The 23,075-nt window shown below is 40.7% G+C and overlaps 1 protein-coding gene across 2 annotated transcripts in view; it reads right to left on the bottom strand.

Moving 5' to 3' along the window:
* LOC124601951 (kelch-like protein 18) overlaps positions 1-20,312 on the bottom strand; it is a 171,048-nt gene extending 150,736 nt beyond the window's left edge. For both annotated transcript variants that reach the window (XM_047136284.1, XM_047136285.1), the window contains exons 1-2: positions 20,097-20,312; positions 9,678-9,808 (exon numbers count right to left, since the gene is read on the bottom strand). In XM_047136284.1, the coding sequence (XP_046992240.1) occupies positions 9,678-9,808; positions 20,097-20,219 (254 nt within the window). In that variant the 5' untranslated portion in view covers positions 20,220-20,312. The remainder of the gene's footprint in view (positions 1-9,677; positions 9,809-20,096) is intronic.
* Positions 20,313-23,075: the final 2,763 nt, after the last annotated feature.

The raw sequence follows: 23,075 nt of genomic DNA on the forward strand, positions 1-23,075 counted from the left end.
AGATGTGGGATATGAAATACTGATTATTGTTCGATTCGATTAATACATATAATATTACATGTATTTGTATATTGCTTTTTACGCCACTCTATAAATTCATCATGTAACATCAGCATTAAAAGCGTCAATGTTTGGTGTTTGATTATTACTGGCCATCAGTGTTTAAGTGCTGATAATGAAATCTACACTGAAAAGCCAAAGAAACTGGTACAACTGCTTACTATCATATAGGGACCTCGCAAGCATGCACAAGTGCTGCAAACACGGACAAGACTAACGTCTGAAGTAATATTGGAGGGAACTGAAGGCATGAATCCTGCAGGGCTGCCCATAAATCTGCAAGAGTACGAGGAGGTGGAGAACTCTTCTGAACAGCACATTGCAAGGCATTCCAGATATGCTCAATAATGTTCATATCTGGGGTGTCTAGAGGACAGCGGAGGTGTTTAAACTCAGAAGAGTGTTCCTGGAGCCACTCTGTAGCAGTTCAGGACTTAGGGGGTGTCACACTGTCCTTCTGGAATTGCCCAAGTCCATCGGAATGCACAATGGACATGAATGGATGCAGATGATCAGACAGGATGCTTACATACGTGTCACCTGTCAGAGTCGTATCTAGACTTGTCAGGGATCCCATAACACTCCAACTGCACACACCCCACACCATTACAGAGCTTCCACCAGCTCGAACAGTCCCCTGTTGACACACAGGGTCCATATCCATACATGTCCATCCTCTTGATACAATTTGAAATGAGACTTGTCTGACCAAGCAACACGTTTCCAGTCATCAACAGTCCAATGTTGGTGTTGACAGGCCTAGACGGGGCGTAAAGCTTTGTGTCGTGCAGTCATCAAGGGTACACGAGTGGGCCTTTGGCTACAAAAGCCCATATTGATGATGGTTTGTTGAATGGCTCACATGCTGACACTTGTTGATGGTCCAACACTGAAGTCTGCAGCAATTTGTGGAAGAGTTGCATTTCCGTTACGTTGAAAGATTCTCTTCCATCGTCATTGGTTCCGTTCTTGCAGGATCTTTTTCCAGCCACAGCGATGTCAGAGATTTTATGTTTTACTGGATTCTTGATATTCACGGTATACTTGTGAAGTGGTCATAAGGGAACATTCCCACTTTATCACTACCTCAGAGATCATGTGTCCCACTGCTTGTGCGCTGAGTATAACACCACGTTCAAACTCGCTCAAATCTTGATAATCTACCATTGTAGTAGCAGTAACCAATCTAATAACTGTGCCTGACACTTGTTGTCTTATATAGGCATTGCCAACCGCTGCATCATATGCTGCCTGTTTACATGTTTCTGTATTTGAATATGCGTGCCCATACCAGTTTCTTTGGCACTTCAGCGTAAATCAGCATTTATGAATTGTCATCATTGCTTATCCTTAGTTCTGAGTATCTACTCACATTACATCAAATCAATTTACATGAAAGGCTGCCACAACGATAGTGAGATGTTTAATTCACAAAACTGTAGATGATTCAAATTCCACATTCCCCTCAGATTGTCAGTCACAGCATTAGGATAGGACATATCACAGAATACCCCATTGTTCCATTTGATGCACCCTTAGCCATGATGTCTCTCCCTGCAATTTCTTTGATGATTAAGAGTAAGAGGAATGCTCTTTTTCATTTACTTGTAATAGCTCTCAGTGCTTGTAATTCAAAGAGTCACATATACAACATTCTCTCATGTATCGTATAACACTGATGCTCTGATTTGACCACTATAAGCCCCAATTGTCAGTTTTCATTTTGATTATAATGTAATTTGTAATTATTTCATAAAGACACTACACAAGGCAGTGCTTCAGTTTGTTACTGTTGCAGTCATTAGTCTGAACAAGGCTTTGGTGCAGCTCTCCAGCCTACATCCATTTCAACCTGCTTATTGTATTCAACACTTTGTCTCCCTTTACAATTTTCCCCCTATTTTCAACTATCAAATCAACTATTCCTTTGTACCTTGGTGATGTGTCTTTTCAACCTGTCTTCCTTTTCTAGTAACAATATGACACATGACAGAATACCCCCCCCCCCCCCCCAGTTTCATTTTGTGCCCCTAGTCATTATGTTTCTCCCAGATTTTCCATTGTTTATTTTATCCCCCATTTCTTATAGCCTGGTTGTGCCATAAAGCTCTTTTATCCCCCAAGTGATTAAAGAAAGAAGGAAGGAAGATTCAAGTTTAACAACATGTCAACATCAAGGTCATTAGAGACGGAGCAAAACCTTGGATCATTTCAAGGATTGGAAAGAAATCATGGTGCCCTTTCAAAGGAACCTTCCTGGTATTTGCCTGGAACAATTTTGGGAAATCACATCACGGAAACCCTACACATGGGTACCACATTGCTTGGTCCAATGCAATTAGATACCTCTTCAGTTACTCTATCCACCCATCTAATCTTCAGCATTGTTCAGTGGCACTTCAAAAATATGTATTATTGGCTTGTCTGTATTGTTTATTGTCCAAGTTTCACTTCTGAACAAGACCTCATTCCCGACAAATACTTTCAGAAAATACTTCCTAAAACTTAAATTTTTATTCGACGTTAACATATTTAGCTGTTTTATGGAAAAATTTATTGTTATTCTGAGTCTACAATTACGTACTTTTTACTTCTGCTGTAATCAATTTCTTCTTCTGCTCTTCTTAACTTCATGGAATAGGTCTACAGCTTCACTACAGCATTCTGTTTCTCACTCACTCTACGTCTCTCTTTCTTACTGGTTTATAACTGATTACTTGCTTAGCTTAACTGTCATCAGTTATTTTGCTACTCAAGTGGTCTAAGTTTTCTACTACTCTCAACATATCATTTTCTATTCTTATTCTCTCATCATCATCTGATTTAATTTGACTGCACTCAATTACATTTACTTTATTTTAATTTAGATTCATCTTATAACCTGTTTCCAAGATACTACCCCTTCATTAAACTGCTTTACCAAGTCCTTTGCATCTCTGACACAATTACTACATCGTCAGAAAACCGTTATGTTCTTATTTCTTCTCCCTGGACTGTAATTCTCCTTTTTTTTTTTTTTTTTTTCAATTTCTCCTTTGTTTCTGTTACTGGTATCTCAGAGCACAGAATGAACAACATGGTGCATATGCTACAAACTTATCACTCCCTTCTCATTTACTGACACCCTTTCATGTCCTCTGACTCTTAGGCCAGATCACACTGAGGCAATATGATATGCTATACAACTAACAATACAACACTGAACCAACTCACATTGGTAAAAATAAATAAAGAGGTAGATAAAGTAATGTTACTGCCTTCTTTGCAATTAGATTCACAGAAAACTTTTATTTTTCATATAAAAAAATTAACAACTATTGTTATGGAATTCGATTATGAAGAAATTACTCAGTTAAAAAAAAAAAAAAGATTTTGTTTTTAAATCTTATCATCTGATATCACAGCTCGATAATGAACTGCTTTTCTTTTTGCCGTTGTCCATGGTTCTTGTGCTACTTCGAAATTAAATAAAACAAGGTGCCTATCTTGAAAAGTCTGCAATAAGAATGCAGCCGCTGGTCAGTTTACATTTGGTGCATTTTAGGTCAAACAATGCTGTGTATTAAAATGGAGCTAACACATTGAATTCATTTTCAACGCTGGAAGGACGGTCATACTTCTCTCCAGTCTCTTTTAAGTCGACATATTTTGAAGTTGTCCACAATGAGGCTGGCAGCAACGTACTACATGCATGGCTACTGGTGTCTGCTGTGTCTCACTCCTTATTGTATCATTTCTGCAGGAACACAAGTGTTACACAGCTAACAGTTGCATCATATGCTCTCCACTGCAACACATTGTATCGCGTATTGTTTTGCCTCTATTGGATTCTGGTTTTTGTGCACATTCTATCTGATCTTTTGCTTCCTGTGTTTTATCCCCAATAACTTTATAATTCCAAGAAGTATATTTCAGTCAACATTGTAGAAACTTCTTCTAAGTCTACTAATACAGTAGCTGGGCGTTTGCCTTTCTTTGCCCTTTCTAAGATAAGTTATCAGGGCAATACTCCATTAATGATGTATACATGAATGCAACAGCTTCTATGAGCCTTAAAAGGATGGTAGTGGAATATTAAGATAGGGAAGAGAGGTCAGGCAAGAGATCCCACAGCACCAACATTATTCTCAGCAGCACTACAGGAATTTCTAAAATGGGGAACAAGAATAAATATGAGGTGACTGAACACAGCAGAATCACCTTCACATTGCTTATGACGTTCAACTGTACCTAAACTTGAATGACTAATGGAGGAAGAAGTTAACTGAGGAAAAGGATGTGGGGAAACTTCAAATGTGATACCAGAAATGGTGTGCAAAAACAACTGCAGTCATACGTGCCCAAGTCAAAACCATAGAACTCTAAGAAAGAGAGGAATTAAAAAATGACTATACATCAATCCTAACTGACATAACAGAAGACAGCTCAAAACAGGCATGTGAAGAAGTTCTAAAAAAGACACCATAAAGAAACGGAGGTCCAAAAATAAAACTTATGTGGCCTTCGCCATATTGCTTTGGCAGATAAAAAGTAAAACGCAGTCAACAGCCCACATGTCATTCGCTAAAACGGCCAATAACTCAGACGGTAAAGCCAAACAGGAACGTAGAAGGTCAAAAAATGGAGATTCCATTAGGAAGTGGCAGACAGTTAATACTTGGGTGCAATGTGTACAAAGTGGTGCGGTAGCACCACATAGCAAATGACGATGGCTAAATGGGCAGTACCCAATACGCAGCCGAGTTACAATAACATCCTCCCGGCGGGAGGGGCCAAGAGGAAGTCTTCCACGCCACTGAGCAGGCTTGATAAGCCAGAGCTTGTTCCCATAAAGGGAGGACCATTGGCGATGCTAAAGGAACACCATCTCTTGGCAGATGGCAACAGAGAGATCATCAGAAGGAATATAGGTACTCGGGGGCTGAGGTACTAGACTGCAGCTTTGGCAGCAGTGTCAGTAGCCTCGTTTCTTGGCAGACTGACATGACCAGGAACCCATAGAAACATCACACTGGCTCCACCAAGAGTGAGCAGTTGACAGTTTTCCTGGACCCGCTGCACTAAGGGATGGGCAGTGTATAGTGCACATAGACTGTGTAAGGCACTGAGTCTGAGCAGAGGACACAACTGAAAAGGCTGCGTCGCTGAATGTACTCTGTGGCCTGATACAGAGCGAAGAGCTCAGCTGTAAATACTGAGGAGTGTGCCGGAAACCTATATCTGGGTGCAATGATGAAAGAACCCGACCCCAAGGTCAGTACGAGAGCCATCAATGTATACAAAGGTATTATTGTGAAGTTCCATGCAAAGGTTGTGAAACTGAAGGTGATAGACCAAGGCTGGAGTAGTGTCCTTAAGAAGTGAATGAAGGCCAAGGTTAGCATGGGCCACTTCACGAAGCCAAGGTGGCAAAGAGTTCACACCCACAGGGAAAGATGCAGGTAGTGCAAAGTTAAGCCGCTCTAGCAGGTGCCGAAAGCAGACTCCAGGAGGTAACAGATAAGAAGGATGAGCCCCATACTGACGATCAAAGGAATCTTCAAAGAAGAAGGCATACAATCGGTGGCCACGCATGGCAGACAAACGGTGTGCATTCCTGCTGAGGAGAAAGTCACGGTAGTAGGACAGTGGTAGTTCAGTAGCTTCAGCATACAGACTCTCAATTAGGCTGATGTAAAAGGCGCCCATGGGCAAACGAATGCCACGATGGTGGATTAGTGTTGAGACGGCATAAGAAGGATGGGTGTGCAGATACATAAACAAAGCACCCATAGTTTAGTTTCAAACATACAATGGACCAGTACAAATGGAGGGGGGTGGTTTGATCAGCAATCTGGAAAGTACCATTGAGGATACGTAGGACACTGAAGAACCATGTACAAAAGGCTGCCAGGTAAGACACATGGGAGGAGCAAGAGTGTTTCCTATGAAGCATGAGTCCCAGGAATTTCATAGTTTCAATGAACAGAAGGGCAAGAAGCCCAAGATGTAAAGATGGTGGAAGAAACCACTTGTGTCACCAGATATTCACACAGACGGTTTTGTCAGTGGAAAAGCAAAAGCGATTGTTGACGCTCAGGAGTAAAGACGATCAAGACACTGCTGAAGGCGCTGCGCAATGAGACAGGTCCATGGAGAACTGCAATAGATGGCAAAATCATCAACAAAAATGAAGCCTGGTGGGAGACAGGCCTTGATAGGGTTAATGGTGATAGCAAAGAGGACGGCACTCAGGACGGAACCCTGAGGCACCCCGTTTTCCTGGATAAAGATGTCCGACAAGGCAGAACCCCAAATACCTTGAAAACTCGATCTTGTAAAAATGCCTGAAGGAAACAGGGCAAACGGCCACGGAAGACCCATGTGTAAAGAGTACGGAGGGTACCAGTTCTCCAGTGGGTGTCACAGGCCTTCCCCAAATCGAAACACACAGCCGCAAAAAACCATTCATGACATGGGTCAACAAAGAAATGAGATGGTCAACTGCAGAACACTGCGCTCGAAATCCTCACTGTGCATTAGTCATTAAATTCTCAAGACTTGAGCCACCATACCAGCTGGGCATGAATCATGCGTGCCATCACCTTGCAAATGCAGCTGGTAACACAGATGGAGCAGTAGCTAGAAGGAAGATTTTTGTCCTTACCGGGCCTATGTGTAGGTATAAAGGGGGCTTCACGCCAGCATCCGGGGAAATGTGCCCTATGCCCAGATGCGGTTGTATGTGTCAAGCAGAAAGTGCTTGCCCGCAAGAGAAAGGTGCTGGAACATCTGAATGTGGATGGTGTCAAGCCCTAGGGTGGAGGATCGGGATGAACTGAGAGCATGATCGAGCTCCCCCATAGTAAAAGCGGCATTGTAGTACTCATGATTCTGAGAAGAGAGGGGTATCGCCTGAGCCTCCTCCACTCATTTCCGATGGAGGAAAGCAGGGTGATAGTGGGAAGAGCTCGAAACTTTCGCATAATGATGGCCCAAGGTGTTGGAGATAGCAACAGGGTCCACGATAACATCGTCAGCTACTGAGGCCGGAAACGGGAGAATGGATCTTGGTACCAGACAGCCATCGGAGGTTGCCCCACACGTCAGAGGAAGGAATAGAACTGTTAAAAGAACTTGTGAATGAAATACTGAAAGCTTGTTTGCTATCCCAAAGAACACGGCGATGCTTTGCTCGCATCTGTTTATAATGAATGCAGTTTGCCACCATAGGATGACCGTTAAAAATGCGGAGAGCACATCTCCTTGTGCGAATGGCATTGCGGCATGCCTCAGTCCACCAAGGGATGGGGAAACGACGTGGTAAAGTGGAAGTGCAAGGCATGGAATATTCTGCAGCAGTAAGGATAACATTGGTGAGATAGTCCACCTGGTCATCACAACTGAGGAAATCTTGTTCTTCGAAGGTCTCCAGGGAGGAGTAAAGCTGCCAATCAGCCTTAGTAAGCTGCCATTTGGGCATGAACAGGGATGGGGTAGGAGCCATCAAATGGATAGAACACAGGAAATGGCCGCACAAGTAGGTGTCAGAAAGAACGGACCACTCAAGATGATGGGCAAGCTGGACGGTGCAAAAGAATGGGTCCACATGGGACTAAGTGTGGGAGGAATCAGAAAGGAAAGTGGGTGCTCCAGTCTTAAGGCAGAAGAGGTTAAATTGGTTAAGAAGGTCAGCCAAGAGGGCACCTCTCTGACAGGTCCTGTGAGAACCCCAAAGGGGATTACGCGCTTTAAAGTCACCTAGTAGCAAAAATGGGGAAGGCAGCTGCCCTATAAGCTGAAAGAAGTCTGCCCGGGTGACATCGAATGATGGAGGGACATAAATGGTACAGAGGGAAAAAGTCAGGTGGGGAAGGAAAAGGTGAGCTGCAACAGCTTGAAGATTGGTAGTCAGGGAGATGGGCTGACTTTGGATGTCATCCTGTGTGAGCAGCACGATGCCCCCATGAGATGGAATGCCGACCTCAGGGTGAAGGTCAAAACGAATTGGGAAGTAATGTGAAAGCTCAAAGCAATCATGAAGGTCCAATTTTGTTTCCTGAAGGCAGAGTACAACGGGATGCTGTGATGCTAAAAGGAGCTGTAAATCCTCTTTGTGGGACCGAAAGCCGTCAATGTTCCATTGGAGGACAGTAATGATGAGGAAGAGATGTAAAGGTGTCAACTCGGCGGCCGCTGAGTGACAGCCGGTGTAGAGATGCTACTACAGGGCACAGGAGCAGGAGGATCCTGCTCCATGGGGTCCACAGAAGCATCGGCATGCTTGTACGATCAGTCTGTGGAGTCCAACACTGAAAAACGGTTGGTGGTGCGCACCGACGATACAGAGGCCGGCCAGGTTAGGGTACCACGTGGTGACGCTGACGATGAGGATCTCTGTGTTGGCAAAGGACGAGACTGTTTGCCTTTGGTGGACTTTTTTGAGCCCAACCAGTTAGAGGAAGACTCGGGTGGTGTTTGACTTGAGGGATGGAGGAAGTCTTCACGAGAGTACTCCTTCTGTCCTTTCCGGCCTACCAGTTGTGTAGCTGGTGGCCGCGCCCCTTGAAGTGGGAGTTTGATGGCTTGTTGCACAGCTGGATGGGAGAATGGTGATGCTACATTGACACTGGGCAATTTGACAACCTCAGAGGTGAATTTTAGGTTGCGTGTCTGCGTAGCCATGTCCTTCATGGAGCGAGGGATAACAAGACCAGACCTCTAGGTACCAGAAGGGAGAACACAGGGTTTGTAGGGAGGCATTCCAGCATTTCTCGACACCGAAGCACTCTTATGTGCTTGTGTTCGTCGGTTAACACTTTTGGGATGATTTTGGCACACACTTTTCTCATGTTCAAATCTTCGGTCACAATGCGGAAAATGGTTGTTTTCGACATGTTTAGAGTTTGTGCTATCAATTGAAGGATCAGCCGTCTGTCAGAGTTCAAACAATCGCGCACACGCGTCACATTTTCGTCAACTCGTGCGGTTGATGGCCGTCCACTGCGAGGTTCGTTGGTGATCTCCTCTCGGCCCTCCATGAACGACTTGTGCCATAGGAAAACTTGTGATTTGGACAAGCAATCATTCCCAAAGGCATGCTGAAGTAATGGAAATGTTTCGGTGGTGGAATTCCCAAGTTTAACGCAAAATTTGATAGCGTACCATTGCTCTACAGAATGATCCATTGTGCCGTGTTACATAAACTCAAAAGGGGGTTGACGGAAACGCATGTCCTGACTCTCCAGCAGCACACAGCCGAATAAGCCAAAGAGTGTTTTGAAGCTAACTCCCCCTCCACTTAGCCCAGCTGGTTACAACACACTGTGGTGGACCATTGTGTCAGAAAATAACTGATCAAATTACTTATGGAACACACACTGTACATACCACTCATCACCCAACTTTTGAATAATGGCCCATCTTTATTTTTGTGCTTAAGTTAAGCGAACTTCTGCAGCTAAAGAAGGGCACTTGAAATCAGTATGAAATCAGACCAACACAAAAACCTTGTACATGGTTATAAGCTAGGCGAGATATTGCATATGTTGAATCAGTAATCTTACAACAACATTACAAAAATACATAACATATGCTGTAAAAAACTTCAAAAATTTTGTAGTTTAATGTTGCCTTACGATGAGTCAATGCCTTGAATAGTTATTTCTCTTTGCTTGCTTTCCACCATATCATGTGTAAACATCGCATTGAAATAGGGAATAGTAGCCGCAAGAACAATTCGGTGGGCACTGTAGGACTGTGAATCAACCTGAAATTCAAGCAGACAACACACCATTTCAGCACATGCATATTTTTCAGAAGGATTTAATAGTAACAGTAATAGTAACAATAATAATAATAATAACAATCAATAAAAAAAGTGAGATGCTTACAAAGTCACCAAGAGTCGGAAAACTGATCTATCAGCTATATTGAATTAAAACACTGTAAAAGGGTTTCCTTTGACACTGGTTGCAAGTGCTGCACCATGCTGTACTGGACTTGACCGAGATTGGATGCTGTAACATGAACATCAGACGGTGCCGATACAGGTCCACATGGAGAAGGGGTAGTTATACGGCTCAAAACTCATGGACTGGAAGTCCAACTTGATCCCCTTCATGGTGGTACAGTAACGACCAACCACTAGATACTTGGCAGGCAGTGGTGGCAGTCAATGCAAAATGCTCTGCCATTGTCCAGGTGTTTGGAGACACACCTGTTTCAACGATGCCACCATAGGTAATTGACTGCCTTTACCGGAAATCCTCTTGACATCTTCCCATACTGTTGTTGAACAAGCAGAACGACTGACAGAGGCCAGGAATGCTTGTCACGACCTTTTCTGATCTTCTTGATGATGTGTTGCAGCCTTGGCCTTGCCAACGGAAAAGCTGCAAGGTTTCCTATCATTGGACAGCACTTAAACAGGATTGCCAATAGTTTCCCCAAGTGAAATTCTCTTATATTTCTCTGATTTCCAGGTAAGTTTTAGCATTTTTCCCTGACAAATTTTGAGGTCTCCAGGATAAGGTAAGACGTAAGTTGACAATCCATCTTTGCAGCTATGGTACAAAAAAAAAAAAACAATAGTGCAAACAAAGAAATACCTAAAAAACCTTGCATGCAGACGGCGTTTCCTGATGTGCGCAAAAGTCTGAAGTATTAACATCAACACCTTTTGTAATGAACTGTTTTTAGATGGAGAAAGCAAGCCAAATGGTGTATGTGTTTCATTAAGACCACTGATGTTATTTTATTTCAATAAAACAAAACACATTACCCTGGAGTCGCAGGACAGATTTAAAGTACCTTCACTGATTTCACAAATAAACCTCAGAAAAAAGTAGGCCTCTTGAAAGAAGTGTATAAGGCACGAAAGAATTGTGTAACCAGACACCGTAGGTGACCACCAATAAAATGTTGGTTCTACAATGTTTGTTATTCTCAGTTATTACCCACTGTGTTATACCTATTATTTCACAGGTATTGTGATGAAATCCATTGTTCATGGCCTCTGTCCCGTTGAGGAGCAACGCGTTCTGGGTCCATGGATGACCCACAAGAATCTGCTGAATTACACCACACACAAACAGATCCAGCCTGTGGGCAGATCGGTGAGACTAGATTAATGGGCAGGACCTGCACATTAGTGGGAACAGAAGGGCTTCAGACCCGCAGGCCCGATTCATTAGAGGTACCCGCAGAAACTGCCTGCGGTTTTGGCCCATCGCAGAAATCCACTTGTGTGGCCAGCTATTCATGAGTCACAGACAGCATGTTGTTGAAACGACACCATGTTGATCAAACCATTCAACAACAGATAACTTCTTCAAATACTCTGAGAATCAATAATAATGAGGATAGGTAGCAACTCACTGTAAAGATGACCACTGACCCACAGACCGGCACGCAGGAAACACAATCATTCTTACAACTAAATTTTTACCCATAGCTTTTATCAGAAAGCAAGAGCATACACACATTCACACAATCACTCAGACACATCTCACACACACATGACTGCTGTCTCCAGCTGCTCTGTCTACAGTCTCTGAGAATCAGATCCAAACAAATGACTCCTCACACCTCCCAGCCTCTCGTTGGCAGCTGCTAGGCTAGAGGCAAGACGTGGTGGCAGCACTGACAGCAAGCTGACGGGAGTGGTAGGAAGGGGAGAAGTAGTAGTAATGAAGGAGTATGGAAGCTGTGCATGTACACAGTTTTATCCAGCCAGTGACCATGCATGACACATCAGTAAACAAATCATTTCATCTAATGAGACAAAAATCGAGATTTTTCCAGTGTTTTTTTCAAATTTCCCTGACGTTTGAAATTTCCTGATTCCTAGAACCTGTGGCAATCCTTTAAACCTTTGCAGAGCCGCACATTCGATCTGGATTAGTCAACACCACTCAATCAGTCCACCAAGGGACAGAATGCCTCTCAAGATGACCTCATGACTTTGGGGTGGAGAAGTCAGTGTGATGGTGGATTAATTCGTGTGATGTGGTCCACCCTCTCCTGGATGCTGTCAAACACAGCCAGCTGGCTGAACAGCTGATGACCTTCATTCTGGTGACCTGCATCCCACTCTGACTATTGGATGGAACTCTCCTAGAAAGGACACAGCCACAATGGATGCTCAGCAGAGAAAGCTGGATGCTGTCAAACACAGTCAGCTGGCTGAACAGCATCCAGCTTTCTCTGCTGAGCATCCATTGTGGCTGTGTCCTTTCTGGGAGAGTTCCATCCAGTAGGTGAATCCAGAGTGGGATGTAAATCACCAGAATGAAGGTCATCAGCGACTTCCCACTAAACAGAGCTCACCAGGGCTGGAGAGCAGAAAGAGGGCTTGTTGGCTGAGGATGACCCAGCCACAGCACATAAATGAGTGGAAGTGCTGTGTTCAGGCTACAAAACCCAACCCTGAGGGCAAGAAGAGGTCAAGTCCCACAATACATGATAGGCCCTGAGGTCTCCCAGCAGGAGAAATGGTTGGGGGAGTTGTTCTACAAGATCTGCGAGAGATGGAGGTGAATACAGTGAGCAAAGAGTGGTCCTCTGACACATATGAATTTCAACTGCAACATTTTGAATGTCAGTAGCCGAATGGGAGGGGGGGGGGGGGGGTGCAGATGAGTAATGGGCATTATTGACAAACACAGTAATTACCCCTTGGAGGCAGCAAACGTGGAATGGAGGTTGGGGGCAGCATGGCCTTGTAAATCTTTTTGGCCACATCATACAATATGTACTTCATAAGTTTAACCTCTGTTTATCTCTCATTCTTCAAAATATATGCTTCAGTCCCTACTCCAAATGAGGTGATCCCCAGAGAAATTTACACACTTTGAAGGAGGAGAACAAACGACCTACTCCAAATGAGGTGATCCCCAGAGAAATTTACACACTTTGAAGGAGGAGAACAAACGACTCCTTTGCGGGTGGCCTTACCACATTTGCCCGAAGTGGCTTCTCCCTTACATCCAAAACTAGTGTGTCCAAAGTGCTGGTGTTTCAAACAGCACATTGGGTTGGGGACATAAGACTGAACATTAAAATGAAGAAAACCTGCACTGACAAACTTCCGAGGGCTTTGTGCTACCGAAAGTGAGAATGAGTGGGTTATATTTGATCAGTAACAATATTATGAAAAGGAAAACTGCCACTCACCATATAGCAGAGATGCTGAGTTGCAGAGAGGTACAACAAAATAACTGTCACAAAGAAATCTTTCAGCCTGTAAGGCCTTTGTCAAAAATAGATGACACACACACACACACACACACACACACACACACACACACACGCACGCACGCACGCAACTCACACACACACGCGACTGCAGTCTCAGGCAACTGTAGCCACACTCTTGAGACTGCAGTCATGTGTGTGTGAGTTGCATTTGTGTGAAAGTGTGTGACAGTCTTTTTGTTGTCCCTATCTGTAACTCAGCATCTCCGCTATATGGTGAGTCGCAACTTTCCTTTTCATAATATTGTTACATTCATCCTGGATTTTCCATTGTCTGATTATATTTGATCAGGTCGCCTTCTACCTTTTTCATGATATTCTGCACATCAACAGTACCTCCTTGAGTCCATTCAATTTTCAGCTCATCTTTGGAAATGTCCACCAGATTCCCATCTATTACGACATTTTTGTTACAGTTCACGATGGTGTGGAGCTCAGTTTTAATGTTCTCCAAGGCTTTTCACTTTCTGCAGGTCTGTTGCTTGTTGAGAAAGAGAGGTTTCTATTAATAGTATCTCACTGCGTATCTGATAACAAATTTTAATATTTTAATGTTCTTGCTATACCCTCTAACCCCTTTTAAATGTAGAAAGGGGAAACTTTCACAAAGCTTTCTTCTCTTCTTTTAAAACCCATTCTGACTTGCAGCATGCATTGTTACTAAAAATGGAACTACTCTGAACAAGTCCAGGATCTGGAGGACTCATCATAAAATGCCTCTTGAGCAATGGGGTGTTGGCACCTACCAGCAGCCCTCATTCCACTGGGAGGTGGAAGAGAAAATTTTGAGGTTCCATCTCGAACACATGAGCAGTCCATTCTAACAGAGTCCCACTTGCATGATTGACGTACAGCAGTTTCCCCAGAGGCTGCCCACTAATGACTGTTCCATAGGTTATAAGATAGGGTTGTAGTCTTTCACCCCCTTATGTTTAATACATACCTCGCAGAAGCAATCGTGGAAATAAAAAAGAGGATCAAAAGTGAGAATAAAATTCAAGGTGAAAGGATATCAATGACAAGATTTGCTGAAGACATTGCTATCCAGAGTGGAAGTGAAGAAGAATTACTGGATGTGTTAAACGAACTGAGTACAGAATATGGGCTGAGAGTAAACTGGGAAAAGACACAAGTAACATGAAGCCACAGAAATTAGAACTGGTGTTCACAAAGTAGATGAAGTAAATGACTTCTTCTACTTTGGAAGAAAAATAACACATTATGGAGGACATAAGAAGCATACTAGCAAACTGGCAAAAGGGGCTTTCCTGGCCAAGAGAAGTCTACTGGTATCAAACATATCCCTTAATTTGAGGAAGAAATTTCTCAGGCTGTAGTTTTGGAGCACAGAACATATAGTAGTGAATCGTGGGCAGTGGGAAAACCAGAATGGAAAAGAATTGAAGTGTCTGAGATGTGGTGCTACAGAAGAATGTTGGAAATCAGATGTACTGATAAGATTATAAGTAATGAGGAGGTTCTCTGCAGAACTGACAAAGAAAGGAACATACAGAAAACACTGACAAGAACACGAGAAAGGATGACCTGCAAGGTAATGTAATGTTCACCATTCAGTTTCTTCTTATTAGCTTAATAAAATGCATTTTACCAGACTGGGGGGGGGGGGGGGGGAATACAAACATATAAATAAAAAAGACAAAAAAACTAAACACTCAGTGCTCGTGAAATAAGCTGGTAGAGGCAGCAGGTAGGAAGTATGTGTAGCCTATACCTAATTACTCCTGGACCTATTCCACACTCCTGAAAAGTTCCTTCAGCAGAAGCTCTAGGAGAGTGACCAAAATTATTATTTCATTGGAACATTGTCAGAATACAATGCTGGCCTGCAACTGATCCTGAGAAGATTTTACGAACGAAATTTGCTGAGGAAACAGCATTCCCACAAAGCAATTTCTCAGTTAGGATGAGTAGGAAACTCTAAACATTGCTTGGATATTCCATGTAAAGTAGTACACACTCAGGATTTTTAAAAGTTTAAAATTTGGTACTTTTGTACATTGTTTGAAAAGGCTGGACTTTTTACCCCATTACTGCTTTCCCTCCATAACTTGTAGCCATTTTTATAAGGCCATATGTTTTTCATGTGATGAGAGAGTGAATTATTGGAGATTTTGTTCATTCACATCAATTAATTGGCAGGTAAGAATTAGCATATCAGTATTTATATTAAAGTTACATACCCAAATGTATTGCATAAAGAGTACAATAATGAATCTGGTTAATTAACGGTTAGGATAAATAATATAATACATCATCATGAACTTTCATGTAGCATGAAACACTTTCATGTAATTAAGTTTTTATATCAAGAGGGATGCTACAGTTAACTTTATCTTGTTCAATAATTTACTTCTTTGTGTGAATGTGTAACTAATATCACTACTAAAGATTTCCCAATCTCAACCAATATTGTAAAAACAAAAAGTTAAATGTGTTACATCATCTGAGTCACAGATGTATTATTTTAAGGTTAGAAGAAGAGGATGCCCTTAATAGCAGCAAAGACAGAGCAGAAGGAGGGAAATGTTAAACAGTGAAGGAAAATATTAAGAAACTAAGAAGCAGCATCTGGACAAAGCTAGAAAAAGGAGCAGAAAGAAAAGTTCCTACTATTGAGTCAACATAAGCAACAACTGTTATTTGAAGAAAGAAGAGCTCAAACTTGGGAGAGAGTTAGAAAACATGGGCAACATAAGATGCAAGATCAGCAACCTAGTAAAGCTGGTCTGTCACTGTATAAGTCACATAGTTCTCTGAATAAAGCTACGGTGCAAACCAATCAATTCTTGCCATCTTCACCACGAAGTAAAGTCGTAGTTGTCTGTAAATTGTTCAGTAACTTATGTGGAAATTCATCAAGTGGAAAGTCCAAAAGACCCAGTCATGGGAGTAATCCACAAAACTGAGATCTTAGTTCTGAAACTAGAGACTTGATAGTTGGTTCCTACTGTCGTCACAATGTTAAGTCAACAGTCATCGAGCAGGAACGACACAATAGTAATTAGAGAAAATAATGAGAAAAAGACAGTTCATATTCATCAGTTAGTCATGTCCATCATGGAAACATGTGAGGCATTCACAAAGGAACACCCTGAAGCTCAAATCTAGGCTAGCACAAGTACGCCCACCACATGTTCGATTAAGCAGCTAACTATCTCATAACGTATGATTGTGAAATATCATTAAAATTTCATAATTGCCATCAGCAGCGTTCACAAGACACATGATAATATTCCAGATTATGGCATCACATTTGTATCAACCATCATATGTCAGCCACGAAGTGCGCTTTTGTTGGCAGAATGAATGTAACACGTGTCAGAATGTTAGAGGTTTCAACAAAGCCTACAAATTGATGCGCAAGAAATTGTGAATTTATTATGGTATGTTTGGAAGATAGAAGAAAATGGCTCTAAAATGATTAAAAACAAAGAAGAAGGCTCCACAGCTGATAAGTGAAATACATAGTTTCTACAATTCCTCAGTTTCCTCTTCATTGTTATACAAAGACAGCTCAATCTGCATTATAAAAAAGAAATGGTTCTGAGCCAAGGTTCCAAGGGCTCTGCACTGCTACACATTGATTTTGTTGAAAATTACATCTGTGTTTTATCAAGATGAGGTGCAAAGTGCACATTGGGCAGAAGTTAGTATTTTCACAGAGTCAATGTGACATTCATGTTCTCACCACCCAACTGTTTTCTTTCAGACAACTTAACCCATTCCAAGGATACTGCTATTGCATTCATTAGCAAAGTACTGTCAGCTATACCTTAAAATGTTAAGGTAGTTTCACAATCTGATCAGATAGACCCTCCTCACAATTTTAAAACAAATATATTACTGCTGCTGTATTTCAGTTTCAATCATTGCATAACGTGGAAATCTGCTGGAAGTTATTTGCCATGTTCCATGGTAATGGAGTCGTAGATGAAATTCATGCAGTTGCAGAACGGCAAGTGTGGGATGCAGTAAATAAATGAAAAAAAATCAAGGAATCAATGTGAAACTTAATCTGGTTCAAATATTTTCTTCAGCATATTCAGTAGCAAATATAAAAAGCACTCAACGCTTTCATTACAAGGAAGCAGTACATATCTGCTGTCTCCAAAGAATTTCTCTGCTGCAGATCATTATACTAAAGAAACTATAGAAAGTGTGAAAATCGGAGACTGGTACAAAGTAGAATATGACTCTAAATTCAATGCTGCAGATGTACATGCACTTTTTGAAAATTCTTACCTAATCAGTGCAATGGAGCTTGCTGGTTACTACTGGAAATGACCTGTAAAATGTGATGAAGTACTGTACACAGAGGACAAAATTATACAGAAAATTAAACCACCTAATGTTGTCAATGCAAGAGGGTATTTTCAATTCTCTGACTTTTACCTGAATTTACAGTTTATCTTCCAGGTGTAATTCCTATAATTTTTTGTTATGTTTAAAAAGTGAAATGTTGATTTTAAGTTCCTCTTACTTGGTACATAATGTCATATTTTCTTTTCTCTGCTTGGAGGAAAAAAGTTTTTCCAACAATAAGTAGCAATTAACATGACGCATGTAACATTGATCACATGCTTTTTTTTCCCAATGTATTACAATATTTCAAAGTGACATAAATATTTTTAGAAATCTGTAACTGTGTCATTTGAATGCCAACCTAATATGCATTTTCTGTGATAAAAACCAGATACATACTCCTAATGTTTGAGGGCACTTTTGACCTAAAATTTAAATTAGGAATAGATTTTATCAAATTTGTAACATAAGTCACAACATAAATTACATTCCTTTTCTGTAATTTTAATGCTCTTCCCTGCTTAAGACCTTTGCCTCAATAGCACAATATATGATGATGATGATTTACAAAAGAAAATATGGGTTTATAGATTCAACATAATAAAACACAGATTTCAATATGTAACACGAGTCACCATGGGATCTCCCTGCTAGAAAACGTTGTCACTCAGCTGATATCCGGGGGCAGATTTTAACAAATTTCAGACTATAATAATTTATTCCTATGACACATGTTACAGTTGGCGCATGCTTCTGTTGAGGCATACCCTTAGTGTGGGGAGTTTTTCAAAAGAATATCCACTACTAAAAAAAGTCAGCAACCATATAAAATTGGTATAATATGCCCATACAATATGTGTATGGATATATGTAGAAAAATTAGTGATGTAAAATTCAAAACAATGTAAACAGAAGTTCTTTAATCAATTTAGCATGTATACCAAAAGCCAAAGAATACTGTCTTAGAAGTAATGATCTATGTTCTGGTTTAAATTTTACATTTTCCCCTCTGTAACTGAATGAAATTTTATATATAGGCCTAAGGCTGTAGTTGTGAATATGGCTAGAGAAGATCCAACAGATTTGTTGGCTCTGGAATTCCACCCTAATGTCACACCTGTCAATATAGCAAACATTATATTACAGCAAAAAAAAAAAAAATTACCATAACATTTCTTCTCACAATCAGACTCGTCATCTAAAATAACATCAGCCAGAAGATTCATCAAATATAACTTTTCTTCCAGCCTCACATTTAATTCACATAAGTTTTCTCAGACTGCACTTTCCGTAAACTTGCCCACTTTGCTCCAACATTTGAAAGTTTCCTGTTCAACTCAGTTTCTTTCCCTGTGTCCTCGTAAACGATGATTTCTACCTTTTTTCTTATCCCAGTTTTTTTAAGGCAGACATCTTCAAGTGTGAAGCTTCCTTCACTTGTGCTTGCTTTTCTGGTGCAGACGTCTCATGACAGTTGAAAACAGTTTGATTTTTTTCTGGTTTTCTTGGTTCACATTCAGCTGTGCCATTCACTTCAGCAAGTAAAGAACTCAAAAATATGCAGGTCGTTATTGTCTCACTAAGCTAATTCATAACTGTCAAGAAATTCTGTGACATTTTCCTTATTAAAGATGTTCTTCTTTTGTCATTTATCAAATAGCATTAAAAGTCTGACACAGCAAACCAGCACTTAAAGACAAAAGAATATCTGAGTGACATGTAATTCTATTCAATAGATGCAATTTAGGATTTGACACAGTAAGAAAAAATATGTACGTCATTCCATAGTAGGTATTTTAAACATTTGATAAAGCAGTCAAAGCTTACACTTATGACCTGCACTGAAAATTTGTTGATTTGTATACGATGAGTGGTAGTGGTAGTGTCAGATTATTATTAGCTTAATATAAAACACATTATTTTATATTAATATGAAAACAAGGTAGAATAATAGAAACCACACGGATCAGCAGCTTCTGAGGCTTCACGAATATTAAAGCAGTTGTCATGAAAATCTGTGCTAAATTTTGACAGGTTTCAGAACACAGGAAATTGAGAACAGAAAAGGTGACAAATAATCACGCCATAAGTTACCAGGTTTTTATGCAGTGTGCGTGCAGAGGCTACAATTATGAAAATCTCACTGCAAGAAAAGTTATGATTTTCCTGTCTTTTCCTCAACAGAAAAAAAATCAAGTATAGAAATTGGGAAATGCATGGCATAAAAACAGTGTACTGTTGCATACATATGTAAAGTCAGTTGTAATGGTTCATTAAAGACTGATTAGTTGACATATTTTCCCCTTAACCATTGAAGTCATCAAACAATGTGGATCCTTTTATGCGAAAGCAGCAAAGGTGAAGTGCGCCTGTATTTGTAGAATATAACTATTAGGATCTGTCTACTTCCATGGCTTTTCGGCAGCAATTTATCCCATTAGCTGTCATCCGTTTACTCATCAAAACAATTACGCTACCTTTAACGTCACGTCGCATAATTTACCCTGCCGCCGAATTTCTTCCATAATAGGAAACCCTTGAGAAAATAGGTCCAATTGCTGAAATATAACACATTCTTCGTTTTCAGTTTCGGGCTGCATCACTAATATCAATGTCCTCACTTTTCAAACAAAAAACACAATTTAATTTACATTTACAACATTGCTGCTACGATTCGAATTTACGAACCGGAATCGATAGATTGAGCGATCGAGCTCGTGGTATCGATTATTCGTTATATAACTATATCACAGTCCAACATAACAGTCGCGACACTTCGCCTCGATTTTGTTGCCTACAGCGCCAGCAGCGCCCCAAGCGGCTGGTAGGTTGAACTGTGAGTGCGGCGCGATCGTGGAAGCGAATAGTGATTGATTATTTTGATTTATACAATGGTTTCTACCATCGGGAGCGTTTGTAGTGCAATAAATTGCAGCAACAACAGGAAGAAGACACCACAGGTGTCTCGTTTTAGGTTTCCTAAGGATCCTGAGAGGTATATACCATCATGTTACTAAACTGTATCGTCAGGATTCACTTGCAAACTATATGTGTATAAATGATGAATGTATCGTTTTAGGAGCAGAAAATGGCTTGTTAATAGCAGACGAGAAGACCTTATGAAGAAAGACCCAGTTTACCTGTATAATAATATTAGGTTTTGTCCGCTACATTTCGAAGGAAACCAGTTCATGAACGCAGACAATAACAAACTCGTGTGGAATGCAGTACCCACACTGTTTGACATATTAAATAAGCCACCTCAACTGACGATGAAGAGGAAACTGCCACAAAGATTCGACAGTCAATCTAAAGCTGTAAAACAGTCATATGACACAGAAGCAGCCAGTTCAGCTCTCCATCTATCAGTGCCAGATTCGTGGGAATCGTCACCACAGACGTGCTTTGACGATAAAGTAGTTAGATTAAGTGCAGCTGTTCATGTCTTACAAAAGCGTGTGAAGTGTCAGAATGTGCAGATCGAGCGAAACTATTACGGGACAAGCAAAGTGCCTACAAACAGATTGTTTGAAAATTATTCAAATGTTTGGTTTTTCGTGAAATATAATGTAATCAGCTCATTATAATGTTTTCAGCATATTTCTGCCACTATTTGGCAGTTGCTTTACCCACTTTGAATAATATAAAGATTAAGGTCGTGCTTGTGGCAACAGGCAACAATGACACACACAGTAGGCCAACAGAGCGATAAACGAGCTGTCAATCGCTTTTGCATGTAGAGGTACATGTCTGTGCTTCTTACATGTGAATCTGTGTGTTTATATTCTTTTGATATCAACGTGGTAAGCTGCAATTCTGTCCAATGTCACAAGTGTTTCTTCACGAATGTGTTGTAGCTTGCCACTCTATTCATGGTTTTTGTCCACACTTGCGCTTACTTTAGAATCATTAACAGAAACATATATGCCTTCCGATACTAAACAAACTCTTGGAGGCAAGAAAATAACTCGAATAATTCGGAAATTACGTAGGAAATTGATGTAAACAAACATTATGCTTACAACGCGTCTGACGTTCACCTTACCTGCCGCTTGGAGCGCTAGTGTCTCTCCATCTGTCAAACGGCAACAACTTTCACAGCAGTGAGTGTCGCGCATGGAGGTAAAAATAAGAGGAGTTGTCATGACGTCACAAACTTGAAGCCGACCCAAGAGAAGGTCCGCCATGTTAGCTACCCCAAAACATTCGCTTCTGGTGGTTTGATTCCGTGTAGTCGTGAAGTGTTTTGATAAAAAAAATGTCGGGCTTGCGTCGCTCACGGGTGTACTAATCGTTCTGATTGTAGTCTAAAGTTTAAACAAATCACATTTCATTCGTAAGTGAACTTATTTAAGCGCTATTTTCTTATATATACTTGAAATTCTGATGCACTGTAAAGTTTTACAGTATGATTTTATTTCTGTGATTTAACTTTAGATTTCTATCAATCCAAGGCGAAGAGCTGTCTGGAAGTGAGCATTACACTTGGTTTTCACTGTGTGGTTATTCTGAAGTAACTGAAAAGTCCTGGCAAGAAATATCCTGGAAATGGGGACTAATGTTTTAAAATGCAATAATTTAATATAAAACTAATGTAACTACATGTAGTTAATTAAATCTTCAGTAAAATGTGTGGAACACCTGTTACAGTGGTTAAATTATAAGTACTTAAATGGTTACATATTTGTTAAAGCAAAGTTCCCTATCGAAGTCCAGGCTTAGATCATTACATTAATCACTGTGTTGTCGTATTACCCTGTAAATTTCTGTTCTTTACCACGCTGAATGTCATTTGGTAGGTACAATTTAAAAAGAAAGCAGATGTAGAAATTGCAATGGGCCTGACAATCTTAAATTCAGTTCTGTTCCTTCGTAATTTAACGTATTTTTCACTTTGTTGACATGACAGCTGGCTTGTTTATATCATCCCTGCAAACACCTATGGGACACCAAAGGAAATAAGGTAAGTTTCTTGCAAACGTGAACATTTAAAATTTGCATTTGACTTGAAAATGCAACGAATACAAATCGGTGCCTCTAAACTATCAATCATTGTTTTTGGAGTTCTGGCTTTATCAATTATCGACACAAACACAATGAAAGTGAATAGAAATGGATTACAAAAGCACGCTTTTCATAGCACATACGTCTCTTCTCGGTTATTCTAAGTGTATAAACAAAAAGGAATTACAGTACTGAGGCAAGAAGCGTAATATTTTTACGTATTACTGTATCGAATACGCATTTAAGACCAGAAAAACGTTTGAAGTTGCGTTCCTTATGCTGTGTTGTTCGCTAAAACCGAGTAACATTTACTATATAAAACAAATATCACGTGCACACGACATAAATAACGAACAAGAAGCAATTGTAAACACTCGTCTGCTAATGTTTTGGGGGATCCAAGATGGCGGCAGGCCCCGCCCACTGGCTTCAAAACAACGTACAGCGCAAGT

This window comes from Schistocerca americana, chromosome 1 (assembly GCF_021461395.2).
Source record: "Schistocerca americana isolate TAMUIC-IGC-003095 chromosome 1, iqSchAmer2.1, whole genome shotgun sequence".
Lineage (NCBI taxonomy): Eukaryota > Metazoa > Arthropoda > Insecta > Orthoptera > Acrididae > Schistocerca > Schistocerca americana.